The 19540-nt window shown below is 36.7% G+C and overlaps 1 protein-coding gene across 1 annotated transcript in view; it reads left to right on the top strand.

The window, feature by feature from the left end:
- Positions 1 to 15985, top strand: part of scara5 (scavenger receptor class A, member 5 (putative)) — a 45656-nt gene extending 29671 nt beyond the window's left edge. The window contains exons 9-10 of the mRNA XM_046055528.1: positions 3268 to 3456; positions 10431 to 15985. Coding sequence (XP_045911484.1) covers positions 3268 to 3456; positions 10431 to 10564 — 323 coding nt within the window. The 3' untranslated portion in view covers positions 10565 to 15985. The remainder of the gene's footprint in view (positions 1 to 3267; positions 3457 to 10430) is intronic.
- Positions 15986 to 19540: the final 3555 nt, after the last annotated feature.

The following is a 19540-nucleotide window of genomic DNA, read 5'->3' as shown; positions in this document are numbered from 1 at the left end:
TTATCACATATATGAGCCAGTCTGTGATATGATACAGTTTGTTTGATTATCTATGTAATGAAATATACTAGTTTTTCAGAATTGAAATAATATTTGTTCTTTTAGTGTATAGACTACTCAAATACGCTACTCACCGAAACAAGCAGCATAGTAAAAGACAAATACTGTGTGTCAATGGATATAAAACGTGGAACTGTTCAAGTACTCCACTACATTTATTTGACAACTTTAGTTACTACCTTCTTTGCAGATTCAGATTAATAATACAGACATACAAATATAATTAACAAATAAATTATGATGTATTATTATGGACAAAGATAAGACTTTAATAATCCCCAGATGAAATTCACAAGCTACCAGGCCTTTATTATATATAGTAAAAATAAACCCTACTTTCACCACCTGCAACATTAAAATAATGTAATTATAATTAATAATTATAATTCAATAATATAAGATAAATGATTCTTAAATGGACAATTCTGCATAATTAGTACTTTAATTGTGGTATTTCAATTGTTTTGATGCTCATACTTTTGTACGTTTACTTAATGAAAGACTAGGAGTATTTCTACACTGTAGTATTGCTCCTTCTAATTTTTATCTTAAATACATATTAAGCAAACACTAAGAAAGAGTAATCAAGGAGGCCAACCTGTACCTGGTTTTAAATATGCTGTTTGTCAACATGATGCATTTATTAGCACTGCTGTTTCATAGAAAAGTCCTGGGACGGAATTTTAATGTAATTTATTTTGTTTTTTTTATTACTACTTCTAAGTGGGTTTCCAGTCCAAAGACAAGAACGTTTTCAGGTGTTTTTGTCTGCATTTTATGTTGCATTCACGTCAGACTGCACAGTACGGACTGTACGTATAATTAGAGTAGCCAAATGGGAAAACTGATCACATCTGTCTTAGTTATTTTTTCTATTGTTGGAGATATTGTTGATTTCTGACCCATGTGGTTTAAAGAACTAAAGACAGGTCAACAAACCATTGGGAAAATGACTGTTAAGCCACCATTACTTGCAGTTCTTTCTAAATAAATATATTGTAACAATAACACAAATTCAGTCAACTCAACCAATTAAAATAAACTATATTGTGTTTGTCTGTATCCAGATTCACCAGAACGACAAAAATATGTTACAATAAAAAGCAGCTAAAGAAAGTTTATTTTTTTTATTTTTGTTATATGCTACTGTAACTATAGATGACTATTTAGCAAGACTTTGCATCATGACTTTTTCCTGGAGCAGACTTTTTTTTGGTCGCCAAAGAGGTTCATTTAAAGAAAAATACCCTGTTTTGAAAAGTAGTTAACCACTTTAACAAGTATTATTTACTGTAATACTTTTGATGTTCATGCCAGCAGGGTCACTTACTTAACTTCATAGCAAATTCAAAAAGAGAGACTGTTTTGTATTTGACGGGCGGACGAATAGTTTAAACATCTGTTTCAGGTAGTATTCTATTTCTCACCCCTTGTTCAAAACTAAATATGTGTTTTTCTAGCACTCCTCTCTTTCAATCTGAAAATAAGAGCATGGAGGTTAAAGAACAACTAATTTCTGTTTTTTCTGCAAGAATATGATACAAATATGTACAGCAGATATGATAGTATAATGTTATGGTAGATATTAAATTATGATGGGCTAGTGAATGCAAAGTACTTCACTGTATAATGAGAGTTAAATGGTACACAGTTAAAATTTATGATGGTCTGATGAGACTAATATCCTGTCTAGATAATGTGTCTGGCTTTACTCTCCAGCACTTTGTCAACAGTCTCGCTCACTGCGCAGGTCTTAACACAGAGGAGCAGTCCAGAGTAGCTAGAGAGTATAGCTGTGTGCATGTGTTTACCTTTCTTTCTCGTTTTCTCTCTGCAGTCTGAAAGGTGATAAATCAAGTCAATTATACGAGTGCAGCTGCTGCATAGTTTCAGGAATACAAGATGTACTGTGAATCCATGAAGCTCCTGCTAAGACAAACACACCCCTCGTAGACACACCTACATACACACCATGCACGCCATGCACATACACACTCTTTTTTTTCTTGTGTACGTTGTTGGTCATAGTATCCCTGAGCAAGGCACTCCAACCCTGAATCCAGCAAAGATGCTCAAACCGAACCTTTTGAAGAGTTTACATGTTATATTTTAATAGTTATTATATTTTATATTACTAGCAAAATGCCAGCAGTGTAAATAAAACTGCTTTATTTTTGTTCTATGGTTTTTACCAAATTTATAGATTCAATAAATTTGCAAATGTCCAACAGTGACTTGTCTGAAGCTTGCTAACTATAAAAGTGGGTAAACTTACTTTTTGTTCAGAAACCCGACAGCTGAAACCGTTAATTTGCAGCTTTTCTGTATTGTTACTCTTTTTGTGTTCTGGTTTCTGCAGGTGCAATAACTGTGTTTCATGCGACTAACAGTCTGCTACATGCAGACACAAGACACAGTACAATTTTTGTATTCAATTTGTGATTGCAACTTTCTTATCTCTTCACTTTATTTAAACAACAAGTTTCAGTTTTATGAGGGATTGTGTACCGGACTATTTCTTTACCAGGAGTAGTGACTTCCTGGAGGATAAATGCTTACAGATGCATACAGTGAATTTCCAAAGAAGGAAGAAGTTAACAATTTCAAAATCCTTCAAACATCACCCTGTCAGGTACACAAGATTACTGCCAGACTATAGGTCATGATGCTCAGATCCTTTAAAAATTACGTTTGGAAACAACTTCAATCCCACATTTTTGTAACACCAACTTTATATGAGGGGGTTCACATAAGAGGAAGAAAGAAAAGGTTCCCTCACTTTTGTTGAATCCAAGACTATTGCTGTGGTCTATGGAAAGAATTCTGTTGCAGCATGTTGAAAACAACCAATTCATCTCTGTTTGTTTTCATATTGGTTTGATTTACAGAGCTTCATTAAACTCATAAACACTCACAATGAAAGTAATCTGCCCAGTGTGAGTTCAAAGCCATGCCAACAAACGCAGGATAAAAGAGAGTCCTGTGTTCTATCGATGTAGTCATGTTGGACTAAATAATACACTTTAGTACTTCATATTAAGTCTTATGCTGTTTGCTACAAACATTTTATTGTATGGAAGCTCCAAAAAATGCATAAAAACTCTCTGCAAACACAATTAAATGGAAGAAAAAAGAAATCCGCCCATTCAAAAGTATATTTGCATACAGGTTATAATATTAATTTATGATTGTGTGTGTGTGTTGCAGTGGAGGAGACCCTGGTGCGGCTGGTGAACGGATCAGGTCCTCATGAAGGTCGCGTGGAGGTTTTCCATGAACGACGCTGGGGGACGGTGTGTGACGACGTCTGGGATAAAAAGGATGGAGACGTGGTGTGTAGAATGCTGGGATACCAAGGAGCCACTGAGGTCCATAAGACTGGACGCTTTGGACAGGGTATGAGATGGTCAACGCACACATTTACAAACTGTTACTTCACTGGTAGATTGCGTCAATGCAAAACATGCAGCCATCTAAGGTACATTACATTATTGTTACATGATAAGGGTTCAAGGAAGCATGTGTGGCTCAGGAGGCTGAGTAGGTTGTCCATTATACACTGTTGGACGTTTGTTCTTTCCATCTTCATGTCAAAGTATCCTTGAACAAGTTGCATAACCCCACTTGCTTGAAATGGCCAGGCCAGCGTGTTACATGGCTTACTGGATGTATGTATGAGTGAATTAGAGGCACATTGTAAAACATTTTGGTCTAAAGCCCCTTTATGCAGTATATGCTGTCTATTTACCATTTAGCCTCATCATCCAAGGTTTTATTCATTCATGCAAAGTCTTTGGAAAATCAAACTCTCAAGACAAACAACATGCAAACATGGACATGGACATGGACAAAACATATATATGAATATAATGATAATAACCTTTATGTAAATAAAGGCAAATTTACTTTAAATGAGAGAAAGAGAATCCATGTAATATACATTTTGCCAGTGCCATGTGCTACACTGCCCGAACTTCACGGTCTGTACACTCCTACAAGTTCAACTGCACTTGTTGGTTGTCTACCAGTATGTAGACACCCAATGTAGTATGTACAGAGCTGTATTGCCCCCTTATATCAGGGCTTTAATAGGGCATGATAATGTAAGTTGGACAATTAAAAAACAGGTACAAGATAACAAATTGTGATTATCTATCTCAGGGAGGTTTATAGTTTCTGGTGATTTTCGTACCATAGAGACATGAACAGAAACCAAAGGATCCCTGGATGGTAAGAATTTAACAAAGTTCAAAATTGGATAAATGGATCAGCTGTCTTAGTATACAAAATGGCAGTATGTTTTGGACACCGGTGTTTTAACAATAGTAACAATAATAGTAAAGTAATATTTTGATTGTAAATTTGAAGGTACTCTCCCTTTAAGCTTGTTCTTCATGGGTCAGTGGTTATTTTGTAGAATAAAGATGTCACAGCAGGAAATCAGTAAACTTTTGTTTTTTTGCCCACAGCACATATCTGTGGTGAAATTTACTGATGGAAGCAGTTCTGATTTTTACTAACTGTGCTGTTTTTTTGTTGAGTGGTACTTGAACAGTGCCCTAAAATGCTGCAGGGATTAATATTAAGGTTTTATGGGGAAAGTCATGTGAGCCAGATGTCGTCAAGAAAGAGTCTCAGAGGTCATATCCATCTCACTCTTTTTCTCTCTCTCTCCATTTTATTTCATTCACCAAGTCAGCCTTACATCATTCAGAGTCTTTGTCCAGGCAGAGTTGTTACCAACAAGTCTGGAAAATTGGAGGAAAACATGCCTTTGTTCCAGGGACGACCTCCAGACAACAGCAGTGACTAACATCATGGCTGGATTCAATTTAAAACAATCTGGAATTCAAATATATCTTTTCAGATGAGTCATCTACCTTTTGGATTTTTGTATTTGGACTTGAACATCTTTTAACGCTTTTAAAGCATTTCTCAGACCCGGATTTGACTGGAGAAAACACACCAAATGGATGCCACCAAAATTACCAAATGTGAAAGACATTAACTAGGTGTGCGCAAAGAAGGTCAGCACTGCTTTGAGTCAATAAAGCTGGTAAAACTATTAGGGATACATTTACTAAGTTATGGCTAAATCTCATTATTTTCCTGTAGAAATATATATTACTACATGAAGTGGCATTATTTGATAAACACGTTTGTCCAAAGCAACTGCTATTTTTTGTCATACACATACACTGGGAGCAATACGGGACTTAACACCCAGCTATTAGTGGCCACCCTGCTATACAAACTGAGTGACCGTCGCCACATGAGGCTGAGGCAGTCAATAATAAAAACCCAAATGAAATATTAAAATCCACAAAGTAGTGCACAAACCAGTGGTAGACGTCACGGAGGCTACGTCCACCTCTTTTACAAAGTCTATGGAGTGGATACCCCCCAGCCTGCAAACATGCTGTAAAAGTGTGTTGAGATCCAGAGTAAACAGTTTAAAGGTCTGTGTCCATGAAAGCAAACCCTGAGAAGGCATAGCAGCAGAACAGCTGGGGCTCATGTATTCCCAAGTGCATACCTCATTTCCATCTTGTGCACGCCTACATGGAGACACGTGCGCTTGGTGTGATATGCTGCTTTGAAGATGTCAAATCTGCAGCCAGTTTCTCTCTATGTTACGTTGGGAAGCAGAGCAGAAATGTTGGAAGCATATGTTGTGACTGAGATATTTGTTTGCAGATTCTTTCTGTTTTTATTCAGATATCAACTTCTAAAGACACACACATTGTCTGTGTAGTATGGAGAGAATAGAGGATAGAGTGTAGTATTGTAGTACAGATTGTAAAGCCTTTTGAAGTGCACATGATTTTGGACTATGTAAATAACATTGACCTGAGTCAACCTCCATTTTATTAGTCTGGGTTTCAGTGGGGAGTTTGTGTCCAATCATGATTTAAAGTCTTGAAAACGTTGTACTTTTTCCAGCTCTAGTTGCTCTTATTGAGTCTAATGTGGTAAAAACACAAAAACAGGCCAAGTTGAAACTGGCAGGACTGGAAACAAACCAATTCCGAAACCCTAGTCAGCATTTTTAGGGAATACATTTCATACAGTAAATCTTTCAAACACAAAAACACACAATCACGTCTCAGTCCAGTGTAGCACCAGAGCTGCAGTGTTTTTGATACTGACTAGGATTATAATTAGAGACTGGAATTTCTGGAAAATAAACACAAAACTGAGCACAGCCTTAATCAAACAACACAACTTGAGTGGAAGTGTGTGCTGTCACAGTCCCAATGAGTGGAAACATCTCTCCAGAAAACACCTGAGGTTGCAAAGGAATTTTTTACTTATCTTCAAGGCTTTTCAACCAAACAGTCAGTTAACTGAGGAGCAGGTTAGTGATATGATGCCATTGTCCTCTATCAAAGAGATGTGGCATGCAGCTTGAATTTAAAATACTTAATTTAACTAACGGTTTCATACACATGTGATGGGAGTTTTCAGTGATTTGTGAATTTCCTTGAATGATCCTTTATTTACATAGGAAGTCTTACTGACATCAGGATCTGTTTTCATGAGACCTTTACATAAGACTAAGCATCTGCGGTATAAACATAGACAAAATGGTTTTATTATTTTTGATGGCTTTGGAGTATTACAGTTACATTAATGTGTATGTTGCATTTTACTGCTGTATGTTTATGGTTGAGCTCATTTGAACTACTTTATATCCTGTTGGGAAGTTTAATTTACAGCAATGTATCATATTCTACAAGATCAATATATGTTTGTAGCGTCGCTGTCCTGTGAGAATAATTTATCTCTAAAAAACAGCCCTCTTTACAGCTTTGTGATGATGCATTGTCCAGCTGATCCAATGTTGTTTTTTAAATAGCTTATTTAAGATAAGATAACATAAGATGACTTAATTAACTTCATAACTTATTATCCATTTCTAGAAACTTGTCTTTGGCGTCACCAGGTTCATTAAAAACATATCAAATACACACAACACAGGACACATACGACCAACACATTTGAACATAGAAACCAATAAGAGTTTCAATAGACCAGTTATCAAAATACAAATAAAAAATCCATCACTTGTGAATTTTTCAAAACAATTGCGCCCAGGATAAAATAATTTTTAAAAAGGTTTTGTGCTGCCCTATAACGCCTTCCTGAGGGGAACTTGTCAGTTTCAACAGGGGATGTGAAGGGTCCCCCACAATTCTTTGTCTCTGTGGTTTAGTTTAAGAAATACTGGTAGATCAACCCATAAAAGAACACTTAATCCTTTAGTTTATCTGAAAAAAATGTGGTATATATGTTTTTCAGTGGACAGGAAGACTATGGAAAACGTAATCGGAAAAGTAACTTTAGCTGTCCACCACTGCCTGTATGATACAAGACAAGAGCTTACAGTTAACACAAGAAAGCAGTAACATTTGTTTCCTTTGGCATCAGTGTGGACTAATGAACTTTGCAAACTCTTGGTCTGTGTCTTGTTGTAAATTAAGGACAATAAACTTTACTGACAAGAATTAAAAAATGGGTTCAATGCATTGTTCCCATTATTCCTTAATACAACAGCAATAATTTTTCAGATGCCCCAATGGGGCGACAATTCACTCCTAAGTCGTTTTGATCTTGACAGTGCCTTGAACATTATGCCAGTTGCTAGCCTGAAGCTGAATCAAAATCACTAGGATTTTGATTATTATTCTTTGTTTTATGTGATTTTGATGTGCTTTTTATCTTCCTCGTCTGTGACTTTACCAATATGATATATATACGATATATTGGAATATTGTTGGTTTCCCTTCTTTATCACTGGCAGCTCTGTACAGCTGAGTGATTAACAGTCATGGTATAAAGGAGAGCCGCAGAGATGACACGACTCCAGATGCTGCTTTTAGGGGCATTACTGATGAGTCAGCCTCTCTTCTTACCTACAGCACAGAAACGCTTATGTATCCTTAAACCGGATTATCAGTGCAACCAAATGTTACTTGATCTTCCTCTTATTCCCTCACATACCATCAAAAATTGTTGCAAAACAGGGACTTTCTGAAAACCTCCAGTGATTCTGGATTTACAAACAGGAACGAAGGATTATAGTGAAAACAATACTGCCAAAAGTTCTGCTCACCAGCTGGAACTGTGTTTTATTACCGGATACAATATTATCTGATCAACAATTCTGTGAGGAAGCACTGGGAGTAGTTGCTGTCTCAATAAGAAGACTGATACACACACACTTTTAATGATCACCATTCTTTGGACTTGGACTTTGATTTATGTTGTTGCATCTAATACCACTTGCCTTTAGATCAACAAGTGAAGGATAATTTGCATGCCTGAGAAGTTATAACACAAAGTTCAGCAAGAATCATCAACTAGTTCATACAGTGTAAGAAGATAATAAGAACACAAGCTGCTTATGTGTCCTCCATATAACCTTCTTCTCACATGACAACAACGCAATCTTTCTTACTTTGGTAATGATTGTGGGGGGAATTCTGCTTTCTACATCCCAAAACAAGACATCCCAAATATCATAGTGCGTGTGTTTATGTTGAGTTTATATATATGATTTCTATAGTTTATAACATGTGTGTGTGTGGCACTCGCATACTTCTAGTAGTTACTAAACTCACAAGCAGCTTGAGCCAATATGTTCATTCTCTTTGGCTTCGGTTGCATCATTTTGACTGTGGACATGAAGGAGAGGGAAAGTGATGCATGAATGAGCCGCCGGAGGGAACGCCGAAGTTGGATTGCTGGTGTTGAAGACCAGATGTAATTTTTGTTCAATTCTTGCGCTTGGCTGGACCACTGATCTTTATAATCATAAAGAGAACTTATATCATTGTATTCCACATTTTACCCATGTTACTGCACTGTAGATGTAGACTTTTTTGGAAAAGGGAATTCATCAATTCTATTCCTCTTTTGTTCCCCTCACTTTTATTATTTCAGGTTGATTTTCTTACTGAAGTCTCTCTGAACATTGTTGTCTTACTATTCAGCCACCACAGTCCAAACCAGAGAAGATCTGAGTCAAAACATGTTGATACACACACTGCCTTCAGTTATTATTGCAGGGTTTTTTGCACTGGATTTCACCTCTCAGGGTACACACAGACTGCCCTACCATACTGAATCGGAATCAGAAGAAAACAGGTTTATTGCCAAGAAGGTTTTGACATACATTTGTGTTTTCACATACATTTGTGTTTTCACATACATTTGTGTTTTGTTGCATATGAGTCACAAATATAGTATGAGAAAACAAAAACAAAACTACTGCAAAAGTCAAGATATGAAATAGAATTTCCAATAAAAACAAATATGTAAAATATGACTGTTTTTAAAATGAAAATAGTTGTACAGCTTTTGAAATGAAGGAATATGCAAAATATTGTCTAAAATTTGTGTTAAAAATTGGCGATGGATACCTGCTGGCACTATTCAGGGCTTTAAAAAGCCACTGGCAGCTAAATTTTTCTGGATTAAAAACGTAATTAAATCTATATTTTTCTTAACAGTTAATAGTTTCCTCAAAATATGCTAGAATTAAACATCAGTCAAAGATCAAGTAATTAAGCACAGAGTTCTTTATAGTAAAGTAAAGTATCAAGTGTCTATAAAGGAAACTAAGTAGGGTTACAGTACAGATATTTATGTAAAATATATTGTTATACTACCATTAATATCCACAATAACACTTTTAAGTTGTTGTTTGCGCGATTTTGTTCTTCGTTCCCCCTCCCACTTCAGAAATAAAAACTACACACTTGGAATTTATGAACTTTTTTATATATATTTATTGATTTTTCACTAAACAATGGGCAACAACAAAACAGGAATTATAAAAGTAGGAGAGGAAAGAATAAAGGAAAACAAATTGGAGTAGATAAAAGACAAAAACAAGAAAACATGCGTAACAGAGTGAAGCCTGAAGCCAGGTCAGGCTATCAACTCAAGCTGCACTGCTACATTCACACGTGATACGCCTCACCCTCTGCAGAACCTATCTAACACACGCTTCCAATTTGGTGCATAATATAAAATAAGTTGTCAGAAATGCCCAGCTGTCCCTTTCACCACCTCAGTATCCACCTCAGTATCCACCTGCAGTCTCCGTCTTTAGTGCCAGGGGAAAGATATCTGCCAAACTCTGTCAATGTACAACATTAACTTTGTTTTTTGTGCTATATTCCCATGTAAAGATACGTTTTTAAATGAGCTGACTGACTGAAATAAAGAAAATGAGAATGTGGAAAAAGACAGCTCATGTAAAGCCATACTACATAATAGCAAAGACATCAGAGTCTTCAAGGTTAAGAAATTATTCCTACATTAAAAAAAATATAATACATTTAGTTCTCCTTTCTGCGCAGGTATTGGTCTGATCTGGATGGATGACGTGGCATGTACAGGGACTGAAGACACCATCCACCAGTGTAAGTTTCCTGGCTGGGGCAAAACCAACTGCGGCCACGTGGAGGATGCTGGTGTGACCTGCGCCGTCTAAAACCTTTACGATACCGACACATTGCAGGGGCCGAGCATCTCCTTAAATAGTTCCTTAAACTCTCAAGAAGCTACGAGGTGCACAACTTCTTATCGTTGCCAGGAGTGTCACGAATTTAAAAAGATTGTTCAAACATGAGCTGGTCCATGGGGGTGATCGCACGACAGGACTCTTCATCAGGACTGCTCCATCAGACTGAATTATAGAGTCTTCAATGAAGGTCGAAGGTCATCTTTCGTAGGGCCCCTCTTCCCTCAGAGGCTCGTCTAGGGTCAGGATTGCTGTTTTTGACCTCTGATATGGGAGGAGCCAATCCAACAACTTCATCATCCCTTGGCCTTCGTTTGTCAGCTGAGTTCTCCCAAGTTGCTGAGGAGCTGAAACGGCACATAAAGAAACCGACGAGACTACGTCATCGACAAACTGATTTTTCATTTAATGGCAGCTGCTCTTCACAGTATTATGTAGGAATGGCTTTTGAGTGATGCTAAACATACACCGTGTTGCCTTGTCATATATCGTATAGCATTACCCAGTAAGCAATCATTTGATCATTTGCAGGTCAAAAGCTGGCGACAGTTAAAACTGGACCAAATTTGCAAAGCTGATTCTTTAAATATTTTAAAACATGTTTATAGTTTCTCTAGGTTTACTTGCTAGCTTACTACTTTTTTTTGCACATCACCATAAAAGTGTGAAACCAGTGACATTACTGTGTATCGCTTCGGCTATGTGCATTATACAAACAAAATGGGCTCCATTTGTGAAAACATAGCGCTACAGTGTACATAAGGGAGATTAATACCTCTGTAGTTTTAGTTTTGTGTTCCGACCCACAAATTAATCAATCTTATATCTAGCCACACTGTATGTTACCTGTGTAGCACTTAAGGCACAAAAAGTTAGAGACAAGCAGTAGAAATAAGTGGAACATCTAGCATCTGAAGATCCAGATATTTTTCTGAGTCGTTGGTAGAGACCAGAATAGGGCTAAAAGGATCGTAATTATTGGGCTTTCATCCATCAGGTGGACAAACACCACTCCAGATTAATGCTAATGTTGTTCTGTGTTTGCTGGATGTCTGTTTTTCAGCCTGTTGTAAAGTTCTTCAAAAATCAATTTTTGCAGCTTTTTAGCACAGTTTTAACCTCAACATCTCAACGTCTTTTAACCTGCAAATCATCAAATCTGTGTTTGCTTTATATTTCTATTATAAATGAAAATGAACAAAAAAAAACAACCAGGCAACTAACAAAGATTCTTTAAAGGGTTATCAGTCACTGCAGTTAACAGATGAAGCAGTTATGAAGAAGAGAGAAGAGCTGAGTATAAACAGATGGTTGCATGGACGCCTGCCATGTATGATTTACAATGGTCGGTCTGTCAGTGTTTACTGCCAAACGTTGGCTTGTTTCAGTATTAATGCATATTGTATGTACACACACACATACACACCAAACCAACCAACCATAAAAGACAAGCCTTTTCTGAGTTTTATGCCTCTCTCAGTGGAGCTTAATCTTTATGGCTGCCCTCAAATCTAATAAGGCTGGTACATCCCAAGTGTCACCTCTCCTTCCAAGCCAACAGGAGACAGACAAGAACGTGTCTCTTCATGTTTTGTACCTTAAAATTTGGCAAACTTCATATGCCCCACCCCTTCTTAGGACCTGAAGTTGAATTCCCCCTGCCCCAATATTCTGTAGTGAAATCAGTCTGTATAAGCTCTCCTAGTTCAAAGAAGAATTATCCAGCACACTGTCTTTTCATGAAAATGAATCTGCACCCAGAGTGTGTTCCTATGAGGGAGGAAGAAAGATGTTGAATATAAATTAGATTTTTAAGACAGTGCAGCCAGAAAATACTTCTATTTTATCTTCATGTTCAAGTGCCTTGGTGTTTGTTGAGGGTTTCTGTTTTAAACCACAAGTCTGCCACAGAAGAAGACAAATTAAAGAAGGAAAAGGGGAAAGGGGAGTCTGGGGAAAGGGAAAATGAGGTGAGAAACCAGACTCAATAGACGGATGTGTCTCAAAAGACGCTATAGCAACACTAAAGGGAATTGTTGGTGGGTAACATGTTTCTCTAGTACATTTTCCTAAATAGTTGAATAACTCCCTCACTATCTTCACTTCTGGTACAGAAAGCTGTGGTCATTGTGTAGTCCGTATAACTTTTTTGTTTTTTTTTACCTTTTAGCATTGCCAAATAACACAAATGTTAATACACCCGTTAATGAGCATTGACAACTTGTTGGCCGACCAGAAAGCTAGTTGTTTATCTTTTTCATTTTAGTTTGCTTATCTTTAGGCCTGAAAATATTTGTTCACCAGGTTTGGAAACTGTTTTATAAAGGCAATAATACTCCTACATGTTTCTTACTGTGACTATCAGGATTTAATGACAGTATGTGGCCAACTAATGTATCCCAGTTGTATCTTTCATAGTATTATTGCCAACAGCAAATTAATCTGCAATAATTTAGATAACTAAGTAATTGTTTAAGTCATTTTTCAAACAGAAATGCCAAATATTCTCAAGACTATTTGCTGCTTTTCTCTGTTTAATGTAACTGTTAAGTGGACATATATTTTGGACTGCTGGTTGGACAAAACAAGACATTGGTATGATGGACATTCTTTAACTATTTTAGCATATTTGACGGACCAAGTGATGAATATTTAATCGAGAAAATAATCAGCAGATAAATGTATTAAGAAAATAATCATTACTTGCAGCCCTAAAACACATACATGTCTTAATATCTCATAGAGACAAGGTCAGCATGCATCTGCATAAATCGCAAAGTAGACCTTGAAAGATAAAGAAATGCAGAAGATTCATTTATATTTGCGTAAATTTTTCTCAGATATCAGACAGAAATATTTGTGGAAATTCTTTTCTCAGCACAGGAAGCAATAAAACAAAATATGACATGTGGAATACAGCAGCTGACAGCGACAGAACCTCCTCACCACGTTCGTTGCTTCTGATGCCAACTTCAAACGATTTCTGGGCAGTCGAGCTCTTCAAATCTAACAACAGATTAAAGAAACCGATGACAGATCTCTCACTGCAACTTAGGGCTGCCAAAGTAGAAAGTTACCTAGTATGACACCACAATGCAGTTATCATTCAGGCATGTTTAATACAGAATGATTTGTCTTGGGTGAATGGTGCACATGGTAGCCTACATGCAGATCAACAGGAACATAAAAACAGTCAAAATACGTTTAATATACAGTATTAGAAGAAGAAGATGACATACTTTATTAATCCCAAAAGGGGAAATTCTATGGTTTTCACTCTGTTGTTAGTTTGTTAGTATTATACACACAGGTCTGAACGCAACTTGATATACACTGTGGTTACACTTTGTTTTTTTCTATTTGAAAATGTTCTAGGAATGGAACAAATTAGAAATGTACAAGGCCATGGATTTGTATACTTTCCAACTAATGTGTGCATGATTGAGTGTAATACTCACGCACTTGCTCACCAAAGTGTAGCTGAAAGTACGACTGAGTGGCAGCCAGGCGGTTTGTGTGTCTGGTCTTGATGACTCTCATTCATCTTGTCACATTCAGCACTTTGGCCGTGGACTTATTACTGTAAGCTCTGCCTTTCTAAAACAACAGCCAAAGATAACACCCAGGGCTCCTTCAGTATATTTTCACTCTGCTTATTTGTCATCTACTCTTTTTTTTAGTTTTTAAAATAACAGCCTTGTTTTAACCAGAGAAGCAAACTAAATATTTTTGATCGAAATTCCTGTGATACATTTTCTCAAAAAATAGTTTTGTATTTACACAGGGTTAGGTATGTTTTATTCTACAGTATTGAACAGGACTTTGATATTCATGAAAGCAATATTTAACAATAATGTATTTTGATAGAAGCAGCTGTGAAGATATGGCAGCGTTCCCAGCTTTTGTTTCTACGCTTGTCTGCCACTGAAGAGAGAGAGTTTATCAACTTTTTGGCATTTCCTTTTTACCTGAAGTGGTGCCAAGTGGAAGAATTAAAGAGGGGAGGGTCTTGAGCTCACTCATATCATACAGTATGCTAGGTATTTGACAGCAGATTGGAAAGCAGAGTCAAGTATTTAGAGCACAACTTCGCTAACTGGCAAAATATGATTAAAACATATTTCTGGCTTCTCTCATCCATGACCAGTACTGTATGATCTTGAATGGTCAGCTCAGCTAACTACAGTAGCTTATCTACATATATAGGTAGTTTAAACACAGATGAATTACAGTTACAGATGAATTAGGAAGGTAGATTAGTGCCGTTTCACTTTAAAAAACTGACCAAGCAGCTACAGGAGAAAAAAAATTTGTAACCCTTTTTTCACCCGTGACTCAATTTCTAGTTCCCAAATTTCAGTCACACAGACTGAAAGTATTACAGATGTTTGTGTTCTACTATCATAATATTTGAATATGTTTTTACTAAGCCTATTATTAAGCAAATATCAACACATGCGCTCACATAATCTCCTTCAACTCCTTTGCATATCAAATTACAGGCATCCTTACCTAAAGATGAAGAAACTGAAGTAGTGGTTAAAATCTGATTAAAATTCATGACAACTGACTGTCACCTCTATGTGTAATATTGTTACTTTTGGAGGGATGTAGATACTGCATCCTAAAGGTATAATCAAGTTGCTTCAGAGAAATCTAAACTAAAAGTAAAACTTTTCTGGTAAACATGGGCTCTGGAGGCTTTAACGGGCGAAGTAAGTGTAGACAGACCAGTCACACATTAGAACCTTATGGGCGCAATTCAACCAGAAAAAATATGTGATGCCATTGCCACCTCCAGTTGACCGTCTTCTCACAGCTAAATGTGGTTGGACAAATGTTCCTTCTTGGCGAAGTTGCAGCCTATCAGATTTCAGCATGATAAAAGTGTTGTGATGTAATTTGCTGATTGGTTATGCTCCTCTGACCTCAGATCAATGCTTTGGCCTCATGGGGTCAAATAATTAGAATACTTAGACTTTGAAAATGTAACACAGTCTAATTTCATAACCTATGAAAGACAGAACACATTGCAAAGTGCACTTAATTACTTAAATATGTCATATTTTACAGAGTGTACAGAATTTAAAGTGTACTTGGTTGTACAAAGACTCTACTATGCTACTTTGGCATAATGGCTCTAAACACATATGCATATACATGTCTGTTTTTTTATTACATTGTGCTGGTCATAACACATATAAGGGCTATGGAGCAAGATACATACAAAAACAAATGCCTAAATCAAACATGGTTACGTCAAGGAAATACTTGATACAGTGCTTTACGTTTACGTTAAGAAAATACACTTTTTACTTTATGTGCTGTTGATTTGTACCACTAAAATCCTGTATATGCACTGCTGAAATAATAAATGTACATTTGTTTAAACAGGTGAACTCTGTTATTCCTGAAAACATTTAGAGGAGGTGAATTTGAAACTTTTAAGACGTCAACAGGTGAAGAGAGAAGGAGGAAGTTTACTTGGACGTATGTGTGTGTGAGTTACACAATTAATCACAAGCGCTGAAGCAAGTGGACTTGTACTACATGTATAGGCCTTGATTGACAGCACCGAACAGTGATTACAAGTATGAATGTTTCCACATGTGAAGCGGATGTAGAAATAATTGGCTGAAAAATCACATGATCTCAAACACGCATGGCAGACAGTCAGAGCAAGTCTATGAAGTCAGTTTGACCCAGGTCAACGTGGTTTCACTTATCCTCCAGGAAGGTAAGACTTTATTAATATGAGACAGTATAATATAAAGGTATGCAAGTCGAACTGCTTTTACACATAGATGGTTGGATAGATAGATCGTAGATGATTTGATATCTCATTACAGTGAAAGGTAGCTGAAAGGAAAACCCATCTTGAGGATGTATTTTCAAAATATTACGTGATTATATAATAAAATTTATGTTTCTTTGTTTAAAGATTAAGTAAGTGTGTTGAAAATGCTTACAACTGTAAATCTCAATTTCCCAGATACCAATATGTCTTTCTTGAGACAACCATTGGGAGGCACCAGTTTACTAATTCTATACTTTGTGGCTTTGAACCTGCATTAATAAAATTTTTTTGATCACTTGGGGCAGCACAACAAGCTCTAAAAACAACAATACATTATCACCTTATATTGATATGGTAAAATTGCGAAAAACTAATTTTCACATTGAGCAGACGCAGAGAAGCATTTTTACTCATTTGGAGTCATGTTTGTGTCCAATTGATGAATACAGTCTAAAATTTACCCTCCTTTTAGCTCTGTTTTTGGTCTCCACCAACTCCTGAAGGGAATATCTGCCCCTTTAGCTGCTTAATACTCCTCTATGTTCACCAGATGGTTTCTAACTTTGTCTGTTTGCTGTTTGGTGCTGCGGGTGTCTAGTAGGCATTAACAGAGATTTTTCACAGCTGCCTGCTTCAGTTGAAAACAAGGAGAGAGGTAAGAGTGAACCACAACACTAAAGTTGTAGGCCATAAAACCAATGAGCTGAAAGAAGTTAAATCACTGCTTAGGTGGGTTTGCTGCAACTTTCACATTAACCCATTGTTAACGTAAAACTATTGATTATAGCTGCTTTAAAATTGTGGTATCCCTTTGGGTCGGTCTAAACTTCTCTATTTTCTCCCTAGTACACTATAGTTACTTGCCATAGTTTCATTGAATCAATGAAAATATGGCAAGTATGTTAACTTCTTTCAGCTTCGCCGTTGGCTAATCTGAAATTAAATTTTAAGCAACTGTATAGACCAATGGCAGCATTTGGATCCTTACATGTGAGGATACTATTTATAACTTTGATGATTTTCTACATCCTATAAGAACCATATCCATGAGGCATGAAATTAGCCAAAACATTGGTCCAGTTTTTGCATTGACCCCCACAAAGACAGAAGAGAAGGACATCAGATGATGTAGTTTCTCCTCAACATCAGCTCCATATGAAGGCAGCTGCCATCCATCCCTTCTCTTATCCCATAATTTGGCATGTGTGATCACTGGTTAGGCTGTGTTTTTTAGGTGTATAGGACATGTATAACTATAGGGAGGTTTTTGTTTTCATTGTTTTGTACATGCAGGTGAGAAGAAATTTTCAGATTGGAGGGCAGATGCTGCATGTTCGCACTACTGCAAAATGTCTTTTATGGGCTGCAGTTCTGTGTGAAAAACCCAACCAGATAGAGAAAAAAATTAAGTATCTGACACATGAATCCTGGGTGGTCCTGCACTCAAATGTTCTTGTATCTGTGACCTTAAAAAAACGCTAATTCAAACAAGTTGAATTAAGTCTTCCCAGAAGAGTGGAGGCTGTTATAGCAGAATATTAATGCCAATGAATATAAAATAAGATGTTTACATAGCTGTAATATCCGGGTATTCACACATTTTTTTGCCATGAGGTGTATGAAAGTTCCAGATCAGTTCTGTTGTTTGTTGTTTAGATGGTAATTATAAATACTTGTTCTGACCCATAGTGAGGAAAACAGACAGGATTGCGTGTGGTTTGCATCTGCACTAAGGAAAAATTCTGGATGTCATACTAATTTAATCATGTTGTTTGTCTTTAAGTGTACATATTTTGTTTCAGAGCTTACATTTGATATGTCAGTTGGGTCTACACAAGGTCCATTTAGCTGTTCTGGGGTTTTCAGTCATATCACATGATCTTCTCAGCTAATGAAATCTACTGTCCCCAAGGTCAAGGATGGACTTTTGAACCTCAACTATTAAGCCAACATGGACAAGAAGTGCTCAGAAAAAATGGAAATTTGATCATCTACAAATCACTTCTAATATGATGAGATGCTCCTGAATATCATTTCTAAAAAATGTTTTTCTTTCTTCTAAAAACTGTGGTAATCCTGACTACTAAAGAGCCATCACAGGCGTTACTCAGTGCTGAGAGGAAGACATCGTATTTATGTATTGATGTATTGATGTATGCAACAATATGTAAGCATTTAGCACACAAGTACACACAGAAGACAAACTGCACAGAAAAGCAGAGAAGTTTCCTAAAAAGTGAGTAAAATATGCTTTAAATAAAGAACAATATGCAATACATTCACAGTATATTCATTAATTGAGTAGCCTATTAACCCTTAAGCTGCAAGAACGATCCATATACATTAAATAATAAAGAGGAGTTAACTCATGCAATAGTCCTCCTAAATTTGTATTTGAATCATGATATTATGTATTTATTCTTCACTTGATCATGACAGTCAGCATCCTCTACTCTTTCTTTCTGTCTGTTTCTCTGTGGTGTGACCAGAGAGTAACCCATCCTTATTCTATAAAGTGCACCACAACATGTGGCAGCAAAGCCCACATACATGATCTCACTTCCCTTCAGGGGAACGAGGAATGGGGAGAAAGAGAGAGACTGAGCAATTGTCCCAGTCTTTCCCATCCTCGTCCATTTGTCATTGGACCACATTCCTACTCTTTTTCCTCATAATGAAACAGTTATCCCTCCACACAATGAGGAGAGTGGACTGGAAACATCTGCAGTATGTGAAGAAGATTTTTTTTACAAGGGTTCATGAGAGTCAGGGTGAAGGTCAACTTGTGAGTGAGTGAATTCTTTCAGACAAGCCCCTGACATTGATGGGAGAATCTCTTCTTATCTTGCCCCTATTGCCCACATATGCATATCTATCTATCTATCTATCTATCTATCTATCTATCTATCTATCTATCTATCCTAATTAATAAACATTGAGTCTTGCACACCACCTTGCAACCCACTAACATAATAGAGCATAATTTTGTAACGTGACTGACCTCCGTTGGTTAAAAAGCCGCATTACAACTGTAACATTAACAACAACCAACAAACAAATTGTGTTGAAACCGTTTTAGCGAACGTCTCTTTATATTCACACTATGTCATGTATGCCCCCTTAAACAATATTAAAACCAATAAAACTGT

The sequence above is a fragment of the Micropterus dolomieu genome, linkage group LG08 (assembly GCF_021292245.1).
Source record: "Micropterus dolomieu isolate WLL.071019.BEF.003 ecotype Adirondacks linkage group LG08, ASM2129224v1, whole genome shotgun sequence".
In the NCBI taxonomy this organism is placed as follows: domain Eukaryota; kingdom Metazoa; phylum Chordata; class Actinopteri; order Centrarchiformes; family Centrarchidae; genus Micropterus; species Micropterus dolomieu.
This window is presented reverse-complemented; position numbering and strand designations above follow the sequence as displayed.